This window comes from Gadus chalcogrammus, chromosome 16, assembly GCF_026213295.1.
Source record: "Gadus chalcogrammus isolate NIFS_2021 chromosome 16, NIFS_Gcha_1.0, whole genome shotgun sequence".
NCBI lineage: Eukaryota > Metazoa > Chordata > Actinopteri > Gadiformes > Gadidae > Gadus > Gadus chalcogrammus.
In genome coordinates, this window is record NC_079427.1 from 6615288 (window position 1) to 6636263 (window position 20976).

Below are 20976 nucleotides of genomic sequence, written 5' to 3' on the forward strand. Positions count from 1 at the left end.
GATCTATCTGACGCTTGGAGATCTGTACAACTAGTAAAGAAGATGGCTGCGCCCATAGTCAATGGGGATCGAGCTGTATTTTCTTTGTATTTGTACCACGTTGGGGGTTGTAATGTCGATTTTAAATCCTCTTACACACTTGATTTCATTGCTGCTTTAATCCGGTCACCAATTTATGCATTGCACGGTCATGCTTTGTGTGCAATTCAATGTAAAGTTGTGTTTTCAAGCTGGTTTGCTAAAGAGGCTATGTTGCTAATGATGACTAGCCCGCTACTACCCCTCGTGGCTCGACAGAAACACGACAGATCTTGTTGAAATTAAAATTGGCGAAAATGACAAGATATTATTGCAATGTAAAAGGCTTGCAATGAAAATGCCTACCATCAAAATGGATAGCAGCATAATGCTGCTATCCATTTTGATGGTAGGCTGGTACGAACGACCAGCTTCAGCGAGAACGTGACGTATTTCCCTTGCTCCAGCCTTCCAGTTTGCTATTTGTGTCCGACGAGTTTAAGAATAACTATTTTGGAAAAAAATAATCCAGTGTATAATGGTTGCCAGCCTTTACAGAAACATTAACATTGCAAGCCTTTTACATTGCAATAATATTTTGCCATTTTCGCCAAATTTTATTTCAACAAGTGCTGTCGTGTTTCTGTCGAGCCACGAGGGGTAGTAGCGGTCTAGTCATCATTAGCAACATAGCCTCTTTGGCAAACCAGCTTGAAAACACAACTTTACATTGAATTTCACGCAAAGCAAGACCATAAATTGGTGACCGGATTAAAGCAGCAATGAAATCAAGTGTGTAAGAGGATTTAAAATCGACATTACAACCCCCAACGTGGTACAAATACAAAGAAAATACAGCTCGATCCCCATTGACTATGGGCGCAGCCATCTTGTTTGCTAGTTGTACAGATCTGCTCGCTCTACTTTGAAAGCGACGAGATACTACGACCGGAAGGGGGCGTGCCTCAGTGAAATGCCGCAAGAAAGCTGGGAGATTGGCGACTTGACCACTTCGTACATCCAAATGTGTTGTTATTATACACGTGAGTTCACTGCGTTGACAGATATCTATATATTTCTCAATCATCAAAATGTCCATCTTTACTCCGACAAATCAAATACGGCTGACGAATGTGGCAATCGTGAGGATGAAAAGGGGAGGACAACGATTTGAAATTGCCTGTTACAAAAATAAAGTGGTGAGCTGGAGATCTGGAGCGTAAGTATTTGTTAACACTGAATAACGTGATAACTATAACAGTTTGTTTTTCTATCCAATTTTTCCTCATTTCCTCAGACAGATCTAAACTATAAACACCTTTGTCTGTTTTCATATAGGGAGAAAGATCTGGAAGAGGTTCTGCAAACCCATTCAGTTTTTGTCAACGTTTCCAAAGGGCAGTTTGCCAAGAAAGATGACTTGATCAAATCGTTTGGAACAGAGGATATTACCGAAGTTTGTAAACAAGTAAGTTACGTGGACATCTTTCTGTAGTTAGTATTGAGTGACTACTTACATAGCTACATTATGCGAGTTAAAGCTCCATCTCAATCGCAATATTGTAACGTCATTGTAAATCATCATCATGACTTGCTTTATTTCTCCATGTCCATGGACAGATTTTAGCCAAAGGTGAACTCCAGGTTTCTGACAAAGAAAGGCATGACCAACTGGAGACCATGTTCAGGGACATAGCGACGATCGTGGCAGAGAAATGTGTCAACCCAGAGACGAAGAGGCCGTACACGGTCAGTATGATCGAGCGTGCCATGAAGGACATCCACTACTCTGTGAAGCCCTACAAGAGCACCAAACAACAGGTAGGCAGCTGAATGTCCACTTTAGTTTCATAATAAAAACTATTAGCCAATACCTTAGTCACACACGACTTTATCTTTGTTTACTTTTAAACTTTTCCGCTCATTTTATTTGATTTAATGTCCTGTAATTCTGCTGCAGTGAACGCCAAATCCCCAGCTGGGAAGTTGTATAAAGTTGAGTTTAGCGTTATCTTATTTTAACACATGATCCTGCAAGTGTTAAGGAATCCAAGCTAGTGCCTCGACGTGTGACCTCGATGTCCTGCTGTGTGCCTCCCAGGCGCTGGAGGTCATCAAACTGCTGAAGAAGTCAATGGAGATCCAGCGGGCCTACATGAGGCTGCGGTTGGTCCTGCCGGCCAAGGAGGGCAAGAAGCTGAAGGAGAGGCTGATGCCTTTCATGAAGGTGGTCGAGAGCGAGGACTTTGACGAGCAGCTGGAGATGGTGAGTGCCTCGTAAAAACATAATCGGAACAAAGTTCAACAACCTGCGTGACAAAGTACAATCCCCAGGGAATTCCATGGCAGTGTTACATAGTCCTAGTTACATTCTGTCAGTAACCAAGCAGTGTGTATATCTGTGAATATAGCTCTGAATGTATAAATGGTCATATGTGCTTGTTGTAATACCACGACACATGACCAATTCTACCATTACTAGAGTTAATGTCAGCCATTAAATAGCCCCCATATATATTCCTCCCCAAACACAGGTGTGTCTGGTGGACCCCGGCTGCTTCAGGGAGATCGACGAGCTGATCCGCTGTGAGACCAAGGGCCGGGGCTCTCTGGAGGTCCTCAACCTGAAGGATGTGGAGGAGGGAGATGAGAAGCTGGAGTAACTCCACCCCTTAACCCTTCTACCCACGACCCTCCAACCCCGTTGCTACCTAACCCGAACCCACTTAACCCTTACCCCTCAACACTTCAGACCCCAACTCTTTGCCCTCAACTCTTAACCTTCTTTAACCCTTTGCCCGTAACCCATCTACCCACAACCCCGTTATCCTCCACCATTTGCCCACTAACCCTATCCCACTTTACCCGCAAACCTTAACCAAGTTAAACCCTAAAACCCCTTACCCTTAATCCTCAACTCTCAAACTTCTCCAACCCCAATTTACCCTAAACCTCTCACATCTAACCCTTAATTCCACTACTGAAGCCCCATTGCCCTTATCTCCAACCTCCATCACCATGGACCCTCTGTGCCTCCATATATATATATATATATATATATATAACGAGCATCCTGGTACACAGAGGGCATACTCTCTATATCGCTAATTTACACTATTCCACTTTGAATCCATGATGCCATTCCTGTGTTCCAGCCACTGAATATTTGGAGAGTTTATTCGGCTGCTCATGGCTGTCTTGGTTTCTTGTGTGCAGTTTGAGCCTTCCAACGAGCGATGTACTTGACTTTAGTTGGGGGGTTTTCATCCCACGTCTTAAGTCACAATTTGATTACATTATTGGAGTTTGGATCATATTACAAGAATATTGTCCATGCCTTTTTATTTTACCACTTGTGATCTATAATCATTGCTTACTGTGTAATTTGCTTCATCCAATAATTTATATTTTGTCATTAAATATATATTGAAATAAATTACCTTGTTAAATGGTTGATTAATTCACCCCACTTTTAAATGTCTTAATTCCCCCCACTTCAGAAATTTGGCGATGCGTTGTCAACATAGTGACTTATACAATTATTATTATTTTTATTCATTTGGATGCAGTGATGATAGCTTTCTAATCATTTTTTTAAAATCAAGGTTGATCTCGTACTGCTCAAGTTAGCGGAGAAGCTCCTTGAAAGAGAAGTGATTTGAATAATTAAAAAAAATCCCCATAATTATCCTTGAATGTGGATCTTTTTTTGTCTAGGTTTTCTAGTATGTCTGTGCTGAGATTAAGATGTGTCCAGTGTGCTGCCTCCGTTTCTTGCTTATATTTTAAATGGTAGGGCATTTTAACAAAACAAAACATAAATCCAGTATAAATGATCGGTTTGCAGTGAAGTGATAGTGTTAGCGGTCAAATGTTGTGCTTTTCCCAACCAACACACCTAGGACCAGGTCACAACCAAACATTCTTGAAACCCAAGTGTGCACCAGCAACCTGCATCACCCTGTGAGGATAATATAACATGGCAAAGAAAATTTTACTTAAAAACTGAAAATAGCTTCTATTTGCATAATTATTGGTGTTAATATTCTTCCACTCATCTAACAGGGATAATATGAATATTTTACTTTCCATCACATATTGTATCCAGTGTGAGATACCTTCTTATTTGAAGTCCTATTTAAAGCCTTCAAATATGGTGTTCACACATTTAGAATTTCAGAACCGGTGGCTATATCCTTTGATACGACAAGGCTTTGAACATCCGGGGACACCAGTATTGAGAAAGAGACACCCACACGTTTCATGTCAAGTTTAATTCCACAGAGAGAGAGAGAGAGAGAGAGAGAGACCCAACAACACAGTGATAGCTCAATGTAAGATTAGCCCTGTTACCTGTTAGCACACCAGCAAGACCAGAGGACATTCATTCACTAATCCCTGCTCAAAACACATGCTGGAGGTTGGGTTATTTGGGGGTAAGCATTAGCACAAGGAGTCTTCCCACTTGGAGGTCCTGAGTGTTGAACCATCAATCCTCCACTTATACCAGACACCCTGTTTCACACTGTAGTGTTTGCCACTCTTATTTAAACTTTGTATGGCAGCTGTAAAAAAAAAGCTAATATTACTCTGGAACCATATTTAGGACAAGGCCACACAATATATTAATCAGGTTTGGTATATTACATGTAAACAGCATTCTAAGTAAACTCCCAAAAGCGCATGTACAATATTTCCATTGAATTTAACATACAGCTTGAACATCTCACTCCATATTATAAGGCACCTCACGGTGTATGGCAAGGCTTCATCTTAAATGCCATTAGGCTAGGATAATGGCATCATAATGACACAGAATAGGCCTACTCTTTAGAAGAGCAAATTACATTTAAAACCAACATGCTATGCATGACAGCTACCCCTCCTACATATACAAAGTATAGATATATGACCAACTATTTTAGTATCACACATAATTGTTATTCCCATGGAAGTAGTTTGGAATGTTAAACGTGTATAGGAAGTGGCATATTTCCGGTAACCCATGAACAATTAGGCACAATAACGGTTTGACATAGGCAAAAACAGACTTGTGCTGTATTATGCAGACATCATTAGGCCTCTCCTGCTGTTTAAACAAGGACAACGGGGTCTGCTTTTCATTCCACAGGTAGGCCTAGTGTGGTTACCCATAAGAGTCCATATAGTTGAACATACTTGAATCATCAGATGGGCTCAGAGTGAGCCCTGTTGTACTGGCTGTTGGTAAACGTTGTTCTATGGATGGTGCTCAGAGGGTTTTCACTCTCCTCCTGCTGCGGGTACCTGCTCACCGGCACCGACCCAACGGGCTCTTGAGACCGTGGTGGGCACCGGGTTAGCAGAAACGCGCCCCCGGCGACCATCAACGCAAAGGAGATCCAGCCGAGGTAGAGCGCAGGGCCCCAGTCGCGCTGCAGATCTTTGGCGCCCTCTAGAGGCTGACTGGTGTGGTGACACGTCCAGGCCATGGGAACCAACAACAGTATCCCGGACACAACAAAGAGCGCTCCGGACGCCAGCTTCACCTGACCACGCGTTGGGAACCACACAATCCCCGCGGTTCCCACTGCCACGGCGAACGCGCCGGCTCCTATCGCAGCCCCGACCAGCGCCCTCCACGTGCGGAAGTTTCCAGAGAGCGACATGAGTCTCTGGTAAAATGAGCAATGGAGACTCCCGTCATGCGCCAGGTCCCAGTGGTCCCAATCCAACCACACCCCGTCCCAGTACGCGGGCAGGGTGGCGGTGACGTTGTCAACGGTGCCGCTCACCTTCCAGAGCGACAGGCAGCGGGTGAAGATGCTGCACAGCCAACCGGTGACGCCCAGGCCCAGTGCGGTCCGTTCCAGCCAGCGATCCATGACTTGTCCGGGCCGCCGCTGCTGCTGATTCCTCGCTCCCGGCACGGCGCTGCCAACCAGAAACAGCTGCTCAGAGCGGAGGGCGGGTTCTGTGTTTTAGTGTGTGTGTGGCTGTGTGTTAGGATGATAAAGAGAGAGAGAGGGAGAGGTAGCGAGGAAGAAATAAATTCAGCAGCTCTGAGTGCGTGCATGTGTGCGTGTGCGTGTGTGCGTGTGTGTGTGTGTGCGTGTGTGTGTGTGTATGTGTGTTGAAGAAACGCACAGGGAAAGGGATGAGGGGACACAAGAGATTATCAAGGTTTGGACATGTTTGGACATGTCTAGACCAAATCACTGATTTTGAGTTTGTGTGTGTGTGATTTGATGGAAAATATAACATATTTAGTTTAGTTGTAATAATTCAAGCTTTGTTTCCTTCAGGTTTTGTTATCTAGCCCCCCCCCCCCCCCCCCCCCCCCCCCCATTTGTAAGTTCCCCTTTGCTTAACTTTTGCCTGAGCTGAACCTGTCACAAGGACCCCCCTATATATATATATATATGAGTAAAACTCAACATTTCCCTCACATGATATGTGGAAAAATCCATGTGTTGAGGTGGCAACAGTGTTAAACGGGTGTTGGAAACTGGGCTCACTCTGCTGGAGAGGAGACTGGTGTATGCATACATAAACAAGTAATCACTTCGCTATTGTGTGCTTTTTCAGATTTAGAAGTCTCATCCGTCCTAGACGCAATATCTCATAAAGGAATCGCCATGACTGTGTTTGTGTGTTTGTTTGAGGGAGAGAGAGAGAACACACAGATGGGTGTGTGTGTGTTCCCTTGAGCCTGGGCTGGTTACAGCACTGCTACATGCATGTAGCAAAACCAGTTAGCCCACATGGGTGGGACTCTGGAACAGCAGTAGGGAAATCCCATGTTTGCTCTGCTCTGCCTTTATAACAATCTCAGCCTCTCTCTCTCTCTCTCCGTTGAGATCAGCAGTGGGACAAAGATGAGCCTGTGTTGGGGCTTCTGGCTGAGCGCTTTGTTTTAACGTTGAAGCGCCACAACCTCATATAACGGGAGAATGAGGAGCGTTCCCTCAAATAGAAGGACGCGCTTCATGTTTCCATGAAGTCTTTGTGCGGTGACTCAGCTGAAAGACACGCAGACACTCCTTCGGATTCCCATTGTTATGCAAAACATCTCCAACTGATGCAAATACAAAAAACATAAAAACAACAGCAGCTCTATTAAACCTTTATTTGCAATTCCCTGAAGTGAATCACAAAAAACCCTCTAAGTCGTACTAACATTATGTTTTTTCTACTGGCCTCTATGAGTATGTTATACTAATTTGAACAACCATGCAAAATTCCACATGCTGCATTGGCTGCTGAGGTTTGAAGCAAAGGGGATGGCATTATGGGAGTTCTAACTACATTTCCCATGAGCCCATGCTCAATGTTTGTCGAGGGTTAGTTACCTGAAATATTTGAGGGTTTATTTCAAAGGAAAGGTGGGCTGAAAGTGATAAGGGGGTTCGGAAAGCAAATAAACACTATAATCCGTCAAATCAACGTGGGATCTATACAAATAACATCTTCTCTTACTTTAACCAATTCTGTCATTCCATTGCCATTTTATTTTCTGCATCTTAGACATTTCAGCAGATCCATGTACATAAAATTAGGCTGTAATGCCGATGATGGATGTTCGAATAGAATCCCCCCCTCCCCACCCCCCCACCCCCATTTATCACACGTAGTTCTTGAAGGCGTAGCCGCTGTGCGAGGTGCGGGTGGTCCGCGCCGCCCGCCTGTACCCGCCAGAACCCCCCCCCGCCCTGGTGGCGGGCGGGGGGCAGCTGCCGCACATCAGCGCCCCCCCGCACAGCAGCAGGCCGCCGGTCACCCAGCCGATGTAGATGGCGGCCCCCAGCTCCTTCTTCAGCACGTCGGGGACGCGCGGGTTGCGGAAGTCCCTGACGATGCCGTTGGCCGTCCAGGACACGGCCACCAGGGTGGCGAGCGCGCTCAGGGCGAACACCAGGCCCGCCGCCGCCACCACCCGGCCCTTGGCGCGCGCGTGGCCCAGGCAGTTGGTGCAGCGGGCCCCCAGCAGGAAGAGCAGGAAGGCCAGGCAGCCCAGCACCAGGCTGATGCACACCAGGCCCCTGGCGGCCTGCAGGTCGGGCTCCAGGTCCAGCAGGGCGTCGTAGATCTTGCACTGCATCTGGCCCGTGTACTCGCTGACGCACGTCATCCACAGGCCCTCCCAGAACACCTGCATGACCACCAGGTGGGTGCCGATGAAGGCCGTCACCTTCCACATGGGCAGCCCGCAGATCAGAATGATGCCGGCCACGCCCAGCATGGACAGGGTGAAGCCCAGCTCTTCCAGGCCCATGGTGGTGGGGGTGGCTGGAGGAGGTGGAGGTGGTGGTGGTGGTGGTTTGGGGAGGTCACTCCTGAGGGAGATAGAGGAGGGGAGGGTGAGAGAGTAGAGGGAGGGAGGGAAAGAAGGGAGAGATGGAGGAGGGAGACGGAGAGAATGAGTTGGGGGAGAAAGCGGGAGCAGGAGAGAGCGTTTGGGGAGAGAGGGAAGGAAGGGAGACAGAGAGAGAGAGGGAGAAATAAATCAATGAATATTTACATTGTTACTGGGACTCCTTTTAGCAAATCAGGAACAGCCATTGGAATTAACACAAATGGAAACAATATGATATCCCTGCAGTTTTATGTATTTATTTATCTTTGCCTTGATATAATGGCATTAAATGTGTCTATTGTACATTTCATGACACCAAACACTGTAGGTAGAGCATCATTTCTCGACCTGAATATAAATGAAACAACAATTTCCCCAGATGTTTTGAAGGTACTCCTTTCTCTTGGGAAATCTTGTGTAGGTTTGGTTAGTTTGTCAAAGACGAGCCACTAGGGGTCAGTGTGCCATCAGAGACACAGTATTTTCGCTAGAATAATGCTCTTCATGAAAATGCAAATGATGTACTTAAAAACTAAACCGTAAATCAATGTATTTTCATCAGTATGACAAATTGTATGTTTCATAGGTTGTAATGTTATTGAAAGTTGTCAAGTGAAAGGATTTTTTGTTCAATCGCAAAATTTTACTCCGATCCAAGAGTAGACACGAATTAACTGAAAAAAAAAAAAAAAAAAAAAGAAGTAAAGGAAAACGACGACAGAAACCGTCCTCGCTGTAACCGAAAGGCTGGGCGTGGTTGGAGATGTTTTTTCGTTACATTCCCAGAACGGAATCACATGACCACTCCAAATGCTCCCGGTTTCGCCTGATAAGACAAGTTTCCACAACAGAGCAGACCACTCTCCCCACCGTAAACCCAAATTGAATAAAAAAAGAAACCCAAAACTTTCGAATAAACAAAAAAATGGACATTCAGTAACAGGTATTCAACCTGCTGGGGTGTACCAAATCCCTGTTTGTAAGAATATATCTATCAGACATGAATTGCTTCACATTTTTGATGAACTTTGGATGACTAGGCCTATGTTTCAATAATTTCTCTCCTGCACATCAACACTTTTATTTATACTTATCTCTCAACATAATGAATACCAGGTTTCACAAACATGGATTCACCCTCTTACACTCATATAGATAGCTGACTAACTACTAACCAAGAACCATCTAACTAACAAACCAACTAACCTACTAACTAGCAAGCAACCATGTATTGTGTTTGCCCAGAGTTTAAGCTGACATGAGCGGTGAGATCATCTCTTTAACAGGAAAAGGAGTGTTGTTTCAGGTGAGAACTGGTTCTTCCTTTACTTTCATAGACTTGTGCTGAGTTTATCAAACGTGCCAAGTGTCAAACACAGAAAAAAATGTAGGACTAATGTGTGCACAGTGAAACGGATCATGTGGCCAATCTAAATAGAAACCTAATCAGCTATTGTCATGTCTGTCTCAATGAATAGCTGCAACTCATGATGATAGACAGACTTTCCCATACGTCAGGTACAAACATCCAAACAACAAACACTTCCATCAGGGTCTTTGATGTTCCTCAGTGGAAAGGGGATCTGCGTGGGTGGGGAGGACCCCCCTGGCTGAGCGGGGCTGATTGCTCAGGAGGGGTTTTCCCTGCACTGGTCTGGGGGATCTGTTAGAAATAAGCATTGACTTTGGCCTCCTTGTCATTAATCAAGGTGGTGACGACACAGGCCAACACTAGCAGGCCAAAGTGTGGTACAGGGAACAAAAAACATATTGTCGTGGAAACCATGTCGCAAACAAAAAGGAATACTAAAGTGATAGCTGGAGTCATTACGCAAGCAATTAGGAATGAGCGAGTAATTCAGTGAGAACACAATGGAGTTTCCGAGCCAAGATGATACAGAGTGTCTTGAAAAACGCCAGGAAACGCCATACTAGGAAAGAAGATAGGTTGGGCTTCTGCTGAATGAACGGCAGGGAGGATACATTCCCCACCTTTCACCACCCAAGCGGCCATTACAGAGACTAGGGAGTTGTGAGAGAGGTCAATAATTGTAAACAAATAAATGTTTTTTAACTGACAAAACGATTTCATGGGAAAGATGTAAACAATAATCGATGAACATCCAGATGTACACAACCATCCACCTTTCCTTCTACATTCTGAATCATTGATGTTCTGAACTACAGTGAAACTGTGTTGTTTGCGTAGCAGGGTTTTGACATTATCCACCACTATGCCGGGCACGCCTCTACAGGGTCACCCAGTGAGCCCGGACTGGTTTGGGAACATTCTCCTTTCATTGGTGGTTGTTTTTCTCCCATGAAAGGAGAAGACTAGCCATATGACATGAGATCTGTTGCACTCCTGTCCCCTTTTATCCACAGCTTTGACTAACTTAACCCAGTGTGTGTGTGATTGCTAAATACTATATACATCCTCACTACGTTGTTCCTTCTTAAGACATTTGTAATTGTTGTTTAGAAGAGAGTTGTAAAGCTGAAAGTATTCACAATCGTCACTTTATTTAGTGAATGCCAGGTGGACATTCCACAGTAAGGAACGGTTCAGTAACTTGGTTCTGATCATGAATCAACAAAGTCGTCGTCTAAACATACAAAAATGTACATAAATATATTACTCTGGTGTAACTTCCTTCTCACACTGAGCAGCTAGGTCATTTGTGGAGTCAGATTGAAATCCTACTGACACTTTAAAAAAGGCAGGTCTTTGAATGAGCATGACCAGCTGAATTTTAGAGGTGAAAGAGGTAAAATCCTGAGATCAACCTTTCTGGAGACTAGTGAATCAATATTTTAAGATATTAATGAAAATTAACTGGCACTTGTGTCATGGTGAGACTTTCACAGCAAATGATAAGACAGACCAAACAGGCAACCAATATTGGGTGAATGAAAGATTTTTTAATAAAAAATAAACAGTATGATATGCATGTATACGAAACACAATGGACTTGTGAATGATAGCAATATAACATTAGTAAAAGTCAAACAATATGTACATACAATTCTTAACCAAAGAAAGACAATTTCTTCATCACAGTTGTCACAGACGTTGGTTTTAAAATCAAACAAGTCCAACATGTGTGTATTGTATATTCAGTACACAGGTAGCATAGCATGGCGCTCGTCGCAGTCGGTTAGGTTTCCCACCCTTTGGGGGCCCGATCAAACCCCCAACAGTTGCGTCGTCCTCTGAACAATCATTCTCTTTCGTCACAGAGAAAGTGACTTCAAAAATTGGAAATCACATGTCCCATTTTGAAAGGTCAGTGTTGTCCTGGACCTGTTCCAGAGCCACAAAGGTCACGAAGGTGTATATATCTTAATTAAATAGCTTCTCTGAATCGTCTTTAAGCGTGGCGTCCTTAGACGTAGGCCCGGCTGGTGGCGTTTGATCGGGCTTGGGAGTACTTCACTGGGTACTCCGGCGCGTCCTCTTTGGGGGGGCAGGAGCTGCAAAGAAGGGCCCCTCCCAGGATCAGCAGGCCGGCGCAGGCCCAGCCGATGTACAGCGCGGCCCCCATCTCCCTCCGCTGAGGGTTGGTGAGGATGGGGTTGTAAAAGTTCTGGATGATGGTGTTGGCCGACCAGCTCACGGGAATGAGGACGAGCACGCCGGCGATGATGAAGATGACCCCGGCGGCGATGGCCACCCTGGACTTGGCCCGCTCTTCCTCCACAAAGTTGGTGCACTTGCCCCCGGCGATGCCCAGGAGCACCCCGAAGGCCCCGGCGATGATGGAGACGACCACCAGCGCTCTGGCGGCCTGCAGGTCCTGCGGCAGCTGCAGCAGCGAGTCGTAGATCTTGCACTGCATCTGCCCCGTGCTCTGGACCACGCAGTTCATCCACAGGCCCTCCCAGATGACCTGCGCCGTGATGATGTTGGCCCCGATGAAGGCGGTCACCTTCCACATGGGCAGAGCGCAGACGATGATGGTCCCGACCGCGCCGATGATGGCCAGGCAGAAGCCAAGCATTTGGCGTCCCATTGACACCATGGTTGATCGTCCGGTGGGTGGGCTGGTAGGTTGAATGGACGCCGGAGCAGATATGGGAGCCTTGTAGGGTTAAGGTGGGTCCTGCAAGGTTGTCAAGCTGAGTTGTGAGTGCAATGTGAGACTTTTGTATCCCTTTTAAAGGCGTCTTTTCTGAGTAGGCGGAGCCAATGTCCCTTTGCGTCGACCTGAAACCCAGGTTGTTTTCTGCCCCGCCAGATTTTTCTCATAATTAGCATACCAAAGGGGGTGGTTTCGATGAGATCGGGATCAGCTCCGGAAATGGTTACTTGAAACATTTCCACCGGACAGTTGGCTGATGGATAGGGGAACTGGCAGTGCAGGTTTCGGCCATTGATTCCGCTCCAAAAAGGGAACTGGTCAAGGTGTGGCGGACGCGGTGTGCCGAGACACCGAAAGCCGGGTACGGGTTAAGTTCAGATAACTGACACACAGGGGATTCTGAATCAACAAACTAGGCTTTTTTTTTATTTTATATTTTTAGTTTTTAATGTTTGTGTTGTTTTCAACATTTTATATTTGTTAGTTTTTAAGTTTTTCACCTCTCTGAGCCGCTTGTCTTATTTGTTTTGTATGCTTTTTTTTTTTTTTTTTAATGGCATTTATATAGCCTTATACATTGACCGTATTATTACTATCATCATATAGTTGTTAAATTTAATATTTTCGAATGATCATTTTCTTTTTAATATTTTATGATTTTACATTGAAATGAATACATAAATAAATGGAATGGAACAGATTTGAGATTCATATTTTCAAGTTTATTTTATTGGATAAAACACTCACACTTCACAAATGTTTCTTTGCACAGGAAAATTGTTTTCTTTAAATTGTTTTTAATATGTTACAACAATATATACAGTGCCATTAGATCACAAGTCAAACTGTTTCCAATCTCATCTCCTGATGCAAAAGAAGACAATGTTTGGTAAACATTACTCATCCTATCGATGAGGAAATTATTTTCAAGAACTTCAAAAATGATCAAAGGTTTGCAATAATTACATTTCAAAATAATCACATCACCGATTCCACAGTCTCAGTCTCATGCAGATATTTCAATATAAAGTCTCTAAATTTCTCTGCCACCTTAGCAAAGCAGCAGCCACACGGCTTCCTGGTTAACGATCAGTTTAAAAGTCTTAATTCACAGAGTATTTCTACAAGGCCATGTCAGCCCTGCTACAGGTACTGTGTGCCAGAGTTCACTGTGGGGGCTCCATAAGGTTTGCTCGGCCCATAGGAGCCTGTTCCAGAATAGACCCTCGACGGCGGGGCGTAGACCGGACCATAGTTGCCAGGATTGGGCATCGGTGCCCCCGGGTAGGGGTACATCGGTGGGGGTCCGTAGCCCGGGTATCCGTACATCTTCTTCTGCGGCGGGCAGGAGGTCGTGAGAGTGATGCCCCCGACCAGAAGCAGCGCCGCGGCCGCCCAGCCGATGTAGATGGACGCGCCGATCTCCCTCCTCTGAGTCTCGATGGTCAGGGGGTTCCGGTAGTCTGCGACGGTGATGGCGGCGGACCAGCACACAGGGATGAGGACCAGGATGGCTGAGAAGATGATGAGGCAGCCGCCCAGGATCACCACCTTGGACCTGGACGCGTCGGTCTCCAGGCAGCCCATGCACTTGGCCCCGACGAAGGTGAGCATGAAGCCGATGAAGCCGGCGATGAGGGAGATGATGACCAGGGCCCTGGCGGCCTGCAGGTCCGCGCTGAGCTGGATCACATTCTCGCTGAGCCTGCACTGCATCTGGCCCGTGCTCTGCTGGACGCAGTTCATCCACAGGCCGTCCCAGATGGTCTGCCCCGTCACGATGTTGGCGCCGATAAACGACGTGGTCCTCCACATGGGGATGCCACAGGTGACCGCCACCAAGGACAGGCCGATGAAGCTCACCACCTGGCCGGCCACTTCCTTTCCTATCCTCCCCATGGCGGAGGGGGCGGTGTCTGGGTAGAGGCGTCTGGTTCAGGGACCTCGGTCCAGATGCTCCGCGGTGCTGGGGATGTGTTGAAGTGTCGCAGTGTCCTCGGCGAGGGCTTGTCTCAGAATGGCCAGGAGTGCAGGGTGTGTTGTCATCAGGTGAGTTGTTCCTGCATAACAAGATTCCTCTTTCTCTCTGTTGGTCTCCCCCCCTCTCTCTCTCTCTCTCTCTCTCTCTCTCTCTCTCTCTCTCTCTCTCTCTCTCTCTCTCTCTCTCTCTCTCTCTCTCTCTCTCTCTCTCACTCTCTCTCTCTCTCTCCTTCTCTTTATTGGCAGCAACATACAAGACGGAGGTGGAGCTTGCAGTGCATTGTCTTGGTCTTAAGAGCGAATGGTACCTCCCACCTGAAACCGGTCGTGACCCTAACGATGGCCGTCCATTATAAGTACCTCCATTTTGGTCCACTTTCTCACAGAGGGCTTAACTGATGAGATTCAAATTTGTTATGGATCCGTCTTGACTCCGATCAAAACAACAGTCAACGACCTCCCATCCCATCAATGATGAGGAAATATAGTACCAAGTATAGTAAATCAATCTCTAGTACTAGTTGCTGATTAAATATATTGTGTTTCAGCTGTTAGCCGTAGATGGAATGAGTGCCAGAATGTTTGAATCTTATAACCCTTCTTGATGTTCTGAAAGAAGAATGTTTACAACTATAGGACCGGGAGTTTCTTGTCGGACCAGATTTCGAGATGGAATCTACGGGAAGCCATTTTGTCCTGAATACTTTCCATTTATTAGGTGACAATATATCAAGAAATTCAATAGCAGGAAGTACAAGGAAAGCACAAGCACACTAATCTAGGTTTAAAGTGTCTGTATTATTTAATTATTTGATTTGCTTGCATTTTGCTGTTGAAGAACACTATTTTGAAAGGTTTAATTGTGTAAGATATTTACTAACCGACAGATAAACATTTAAACAAACAACATTTTAATAATTTATTTATTATTTATAAATGAATTTGAAACATAACCTTCCAGCCATTGAACAGTGTACAACAGGATTTTCTTGTTCTTCATGGTACTTGTAAGAGGATATGTTTTCAGTCCTCACACCGATTGTTAAGGTTTATTTACAGTTACAACACTAGCAAAACAGCTTGAAGAAAAACAATTTAAACATGAAAACACAATGGAAACAACCGTTTCTACTATGCTACAGACACATACTTGAAAGACATTTTTAGTTTTTTGGTTTAAAGGTTTGTTTTGGAGAACAACAGACGATTTATGTTGAGTTCATCAATCTAACAAATTGATGATGGGTTAGGGTGAGAGTATAACTATTTTACTATCCTTTAGAAACTTTAGAGAAAATATAAAAAATATTGGAAAGATTTTTCTGTCTTTTGTTTGTAACGTTTGTCAAACAACAACAAACTATGAATATGACATCATCAATCAACAAATCTTCCATGTCGTCTATCCATTGGTTTTGATTTCCCCTCCCAGTTTGGGATCTAATCAGGGGGTTTATGGAGGGGGGGGGGGGGGGGTAAGGCAGGCTGACCCCTTGAATGGGACACCGGTCCGAATCACAAAGGCTAATTAGTTTCTGCAATCAGGCGAGGAGCGAAGAGCACTCGTGCAACCAGAACATACAAGCTCCTCCCAGCACAAATCCTCTCAGCTGGGAATCAAACATCTCCTTAACAGATGGTCATGAATATTGTTTGATAAAGGCATTGACGACGATGTAATCAAGGATTGTATCTTCGCCGTATATTGCTGTCATTCTGTTGAATATAAAAACCACATGCACGTCGCAATTAAAATGTATAACGACTCAACCGTGCGCAAGTGCTAAGTCAGCGACGACCAGGCCTGTTGAACATCCAAAATTCCAGGTCTTCTCTTCTCAAGTGTTACTGATTCAGGATTGCAGGACTCAAAATCCACCTCTGTGAAACCGTTGCTTCTGCGCCCAAAGCCTAAAACCCGTTTCCTGGAACCGAACCTGGATGTGCCATCGCCGTGCCCTAGACGTATTCTCGGGACGAGGATCTGGACTGGGGGGGCAGGTATCTGGGGCTGTACTTTGGCACCTCATCCTTGGCCGGGCAGTTCCAGCACAGAAGCGCCCCTCCCAGCACCAACATGACGCCCGCGCCCCACCCGATGTACAGCGCCGCCCCCAGCTCGCGCCTCTGGCTGTTCAGAACCCCCGGGCTGTAGAAGTTCCTAACGATGGTGTTGGCCGACCACGACACGGGGATGAGGCAGAGCAGGCCCGCCGCGATGAACAGGACCCCGGCGGCGATGCACGCCTTGGCCTTGGAGCGCTCCTCAGCGATGCACGTGGTGCACTTCCCGCCGGCGACGAAGAGGAAGGTGCCGATGACGCCGAGGAGGATGGAGATGACCACCATGGCGCGGGCCGCCTGCAGGTCCTGGGACAGAGCCAGCATGGAGTCGTAGACCTTGCACTGCATCTGGCCCGTGCTCTGCACCACGCAGGTCATCCACATGCCCTCCCAGATCGTCTGTGCCGTCACGATGTTGGCGCCGATGAAGGCGGTCACGCTCCACATGGGCAAGGCGCACACGATGATGACCAGGAACCAGCCAATCAGCGCCAGGGAGAAGCCCATGATCTGGATCCCCTGAGATACCATGTTGGGGTCTGAGAGGCTTTCCGAGGGAGCAATGTCCGACCACAGATGTCCACGGCGATCCTGGCAGAGAGGATGTGTGGGGGAAACACTGGGAGTGGTTTTATAGATGCTAGGTGGGAGATGGGGGTAGCTAGACATGAGGGTATTTGAAAACTCGATCCTCAACTCCTATTGGCCGGATGCTTTGTTTACACACAAACAGAGATCCAATGACCGCCAACAAAGCCAACCTAATAGATTACTAAGATGGAAAGGTCAGATAAAGCAGTGGCATTTTTATCTTGTGCTTGGTGTACCATTCAGTGTGCCTTGGAAGTCCGGGTACACAAGGAAGGCATTACTTTTTTTTTTAACAATAATAGGAATCTTTTAGTTTAATTGAGATGCTTTAACTGTATTTTGGGTGAATACAATCACTTATATAATCACCACTCACACGTTACACACAATGTATCACTGAAATAATATCCAATCCAAACTTGAGTCAACCATGTAGAGACACTTGGTGGAGAAAGAATATGTAAAGAACAGTGACGCAAAAGCCGTAACAATGGTGTTAATATGTTGTAAAAATGTACATCTCGGTTGGCTTTGGCAGAAATCACCCAGGTCATAGATTTAACCATATTTTGCATTGAAATTCTGTTACACTTTCATTCAAAAAGGCATTTTGGTTAAAGTCTTCCAGGGTTCTCCCGGCTGTACGATTTAAAGCATGACATACAGATGTCCGATACAGCATACATACATTTGCCAAGAGGAAGAGCTATCCAGTCCCTCTACGGGGCACATCAGGTATCTCCACCTATTGTGTAAGTTACGTACAGCACAGAGCAGACCCCAGCAGGTGGAGGCTGGGCTGGTGCCGGGGGACATCAGCCACCTGAACCTGGCAGACAGTGTGTGTGTTGTGAGATTGAACCAGCTGCGCCCATTTGTGCTGCAGTTGAATTGATGTGGTTATTGGAATATTTTCAGCCTCACTTTTAATTTAGGTCAATCGGGTAAAAATGCAGGCCAGACGACTGCATGTATGCCATATTCAGCCAACATTGTAAGAGATAATTTAGGTTTGGGTCCGTTCAAGGAATTCTTGTCGTTTTGCTGTTTACTCCAATGCACATTCTTTCTTACAATTGTGTTTTTCTTTTCGAATATGAGAGTAAATATTTAGAAGCTGTACTATTACTTAGTAATAGTACAGTTTTCTTTGTTTCTTCCTTTAGAAAACAATGCATCTGCTGTATTCATGACTACTTGCACTGTTACATCTACAAAATCGATTTAAATATTAGTCAGCTGAATACTAGAATGCAAAGATAAAGATCTAAAGTCTCATGAAGTTTCCTGATGAGACAGCTAAACTTTAAGAAGTTCAACTGTGTTGCATTTACTCAGAAAGCAAATAAGACATTGATGTTTAAAAAATAATTCTTTATTTATACTTTTGTGCTCAAACACGCCATGCGTACAACACACCTCACAACACACACACAACACACAACAGATTGGCACAATCCTTTTTTTCCAAGGGAGCCAGAGTACCTGGCGGTGTAGTTGTCCTTGGGGGGGCAGTTGACACACACTATTTGCCTCTGTGCACCTTTAACTGTGTTGCATTTACTCAGAAAGCAAAGAAGACATTGAAGTTTAAAAAATAATTATTTATTTACACTTTTGTGACCCCAGTATGTGCACAAACGACTTATATAAAAAAACAAAACATGATTGAAATATTTCAAAGCAGACACAGTAGAAACTCAACAATGAACATTTGAAATTGGTGGGTCTCGTGTGTGTCACGTCACCGCACTCCTTTACTCGACTCGGTTGTTTGGGCGATAATTCTTGTCACCCGATCTCCGATACAGAACATCACCCTGATCCCTCATTTGTCTTCGGAGCTCAGCATACAATGGTCCAGCTACACTTGAAATACACTGCTAAAACACGCCATGCGAAGATCAGACTTCCCATCACACACACACACACAACACACAGCAGATTTGGCACAACACTTAATTCCCTTTTTTTCTCTCCAAGTCCGTTTCAGTCTCTCCTTTCGGCTCGTGTCTTCCTCAAAACTGGCCGGGTTTTCCCCTCCGTGATTCTCAGACGTAGTCCTTGGACACGCCGGACCTGGCTCCCGAGTACTTGGCGGCGTAGTTATCCTTGGGGGGGCAGTTGGCGCACAGCAAGGCCCCGCCCACGAGGAGCAGGCCGGACGCGCCCCAGCCGATGAAGAGCGCCGCGCCCAGTTCCTTCTTCTGGGAGCCCATCACCAGGGGGTTGTAGAAGTTCCTGACCACCGTGCTGGCCGTCCAGCAGACGGGGACCAGACACATGATGCCGGCGATGATGAACATCACGCCGGCCGCGATGGCGATCTTCGCCTTGGCGCCCTCGTCCTCCACGCAGTTGGTGCACTTGCCTCCGGCCACGGACAGCAGTATGGCCATGACGCCCACGAGGATGGAGATGATCATGAGGGCGCGGGCCGCCTGCAGGTCGCTGCTCAGAGCCAGCATGGAGTCGTAGACCTTGCACTGCATCTGGCCCGTGCTCTGCACCACGCAGGTCATCCAGATGCCCTCGTTGGTGGTCTGCGCCGTGACGATGTTCTGCCCGATGAAGGCGGTCACCCGCCACATGGGGATGGCGCACGTAACGATGGCCCCGATCACGCCGATAAGGCCCAGGGCGATGCCCAGAATCTGCAAGCCGGCCGCTGCCATGATCCCTTTAGAAAGCTTTTGTTATTTGTCCTCGCAAAGAATGAAAACCGGTTAACGTGTGTGAGATCAGCCACGTCCTGGTTGAAAGGATTCCAGAGAGTTAATGTTTAGGAAAAGGTTGGAACGGGTCTTTTATTTGTTAACCTCGAGGTGGGGCTTAACACACACACCCCCACAGACACGCACACATATACACACTCTCACACACACTCACAGTCACGCTGTTTTGTGACGTGTGTGTACCACCCCCACCCCCCTCCCCCCCCCCAGGGCATGTGTCATCATGCCAGGTTTTGTCTTCTCCTGTACCGTAACGGGTTCAGGTGATACCGCTAACACACTGACTCACACGTTACTTTGGTTCAGTGAAGCTTCCCAAACTCCTCGACACACCCTCAGGATTATATAACCATTATCGTAGTACGCCATTTTGTAACTCCTTTGTGCTTTTGGATTAGCCACGTTATTGTCTTTGTCACCATACATAGGAATACATAGGAGTGTTTAAAAACGTGTATGGTACTTTAATCACAGCTGTAGGAAAGCATTCCCCTGTGTTCACAAGGAAAAGGGTACTTTCATGGAAAACTGTGCAATTGAGATCGCTGTGAATTCTATAACGCCCTTATGACACGGTGGCCTAGTATTATTCACAAAGATACAGTTTGAAGTTGTGGAATTATTCTTTGATTAAGACAGGAGCAAAACAAAATACACATGACGGTCATATAAAATGTCTGATGCATTAAATGTTTATTTTAAATGAGTGATGCAGTCAAAAACATGAGACCACTGGGTGAATTAGTTCAGTCAAGTTAAGGCTTGAATAACGTTTCAGTCATTTCCCTTTTTTCTCCTGAAGATCTGACCATCGTTTCTATCATGCCATTCAAACCTCTTCCTTTCCTCTCTGTTCCTCTTTCCCATCTATTCTTTCAGAGAAATATAAACTGTTCCGCTTTTACTTGAGCTAATTTCTAAACTAATAAGATCCCAGCAAAAGAGAAGCGGAGGTTCGAATAGAAGAAATGCAGGTGCTAGGCAAGCCAACATTGGGTTTACAAAGAAGCGATAACTTTGACCATAATGATCACATCCTTAAAATGACATAATATTTGATCACCCAACTTGCTCAACATTGTTCAGCACACTTCTAAGGGTCAAAACACAACCACAGACCACGATTAAACTAGCATTTAAGCCCATCAAGACAGCCTACCCTCTCTCACCG

General features: G+C 45.8%; 6 protein-coding genes across 6 annotated transcripts; 1 reads left to right on the forward strand and 5 right to left on the reverse strand.

Annotated features, from left to right (window-relative positions):
* The first annotated feature begins 690 nt into the window (after nucleotides 1–690).
* Nucleotides 691–3995, forward strand: LOC130405887 (ribosome maturation protein SBDS). Its single transcript, XM_056611190.1, has 5 exons — nucleotides 691–1237; nucleotides 1357–1486; nucleotides 1639–1839; nucleotides 2120–2284; nucleotides 2553–3995. Exons 1-5 carry the CDS (start codon nucleotides 1110–1112, stop codon nucleotides 2679–2681), a joined length of 753 nt encoding a protein of 250 aa, XP_056467165.1. The 5' UTR covers nucleotides 691–1109; the 3' UTR covers nucleotides 2682–3995.
* A 284-nt stretch (nucleotides 3996–4279) lies between these two features.
* On the reverse strand, nucleotides 4280–8272 carry LOC130405311 (uncharacterized). The gene is made up of 3 exons (XM_056610364.1): nucleotides 7628–8272; nucleotides 6516–6531; nucleotides 4280–5971 (listed from the first exon to the last, which is right to left on the reverse strand). Exons 1-3 carry the CDS (start codon nucleotides 8270–8272, stop codon nucleotides 5205–5207), a joined length of 1428 nt encoding a protein of 475 aa, XP_056466339.1. The 3' UTR covers nucleotides 4280–5204.
* A 2643-nt stretch (nucleotides 8273–10915) lies between these two features.
* On the reverse strand, nucleotides 10916–12470 carry LOC130405890 (claudin-4-like). Its single transcript, XM_056611193.1, has one exon. The coding sequence runs from the start codon at nucleotides 12373–12375 to the stop codon at nucleotides 11740–11742; it is 636 nt and encodes a 211-aa protein (XP_056467168.1). The 5' UTR covers nucleotides 12376–12470; the 3' UTR covers nucleotides 10916–11739.
* Nucleotides 12471–13144: 674 nt separating this feature from the next.
* Nucleotides 13145–14503, reverse strand: LOC130405884 (claudin-4-like). The gene has a single exon (XM_056611188.1). It carries the CDS (start codon nucleotides 14332–14334, stop codon nucleotides 13579–13581), a length of 756 nt encoding a protein of 251 aa, XP_056467163.1. The 5' UTR covers nucleotides 14335–14503; the 3' UTR covers nucleotides 13145–13578.
* A 573-nt stretch (nucleotides 14504–15076) lies between these two features.
* On the reverse strand, nucleotides 15077–17068 carry LOC130405891 (claudin-4-like). The gene has a single exon (XM_056611194.1). The coding sequence runs from the start codon at nucleotides 17008–17010 to the stop codon at nucleotides 16375–16377; it is 636 nt and encodes a 211-aa protein (XP_056467169.1). The 5' UTR covers nucleotides 17011–17068; the 3' UTR covers nucleotides 15077–16374.
* A 1310-nt stretch (nucleotides 17069–18378) lies between these two features.
* LOC130405894 (claudin-4-like) lies at nucleotides 18379–19835 on the reverse strand. Its single transcript, XM_056611196.1, has one exon. The coding sequence runs from the start codon at nucleotides 19743–19745 to the stop codon at nucleotides 19122–19124; it is 624 nt and encodes a 207-aa protein (XP_056467171.1). The 5' UTR covers nucleotides 19746–19835; the 3' UTR covers nucleotides 18379–19121.
* Between the last annotated feature and the right edge of the window lie 1141 nt (nucleotides 19836–20976).

Coding starts and splice junctions, on each gene's coding strand:
- LOC130405311 (XM_056610364.1), bottom strand. CDS start 8,272: ATGGGCCTGGAAGAGCTGGGCTTCACCCTGTCCATGCTGGGCGTGGCC.
- LOC130405884 (XM_056611188.1), bottom strand. CDS start 14,334: ATGGGGAGGATAGGAAAGGAAGTGGCCGGCCAGGTGGTGAGCTTCATC.
- LOC130405887 (XM_056611190.1), top strand. CDS start 1,110: ATGTCCATCTTTACTCCGACAAATCAAATACGGCTGACGAATGTGGCA. Junction 1,487..1,638: donor TTACCGAAGTTTGTAAACAA/GTAAGTTACGTG, acceptor GTCCATGGACAG/ATTTTAGCCAAAGGTGAACT. Junction 1,840..2,119: donor ACAAGAGCACCAAACAACAG/GTAGGCAGCTGA, acceptor TGTGCCTCCCAG/GCGCTGGAGGTCATCAAACT.
- LOC130405890 (XM_056611193.1), bottom strand. CDS start 12,375: ATGGTGTCAATGGGACGCCAAATGCTTGGCTTCTGCCTGGCCATCATC.
- LOC130405894 (XM_056611196.1), bottom strand. CDS start 19,745: ATGGCAGCGGCCGGCTTGCAGATTCTGGGCATCGCCCTGGGCCTTATC.
- LOC130405891 (XM_056611194.1), bottom strand. CDS start 17,010: ATGGTATCTCAGGGGATCCAGATCATGGGCTTCTCCCTGGCGCTGATT.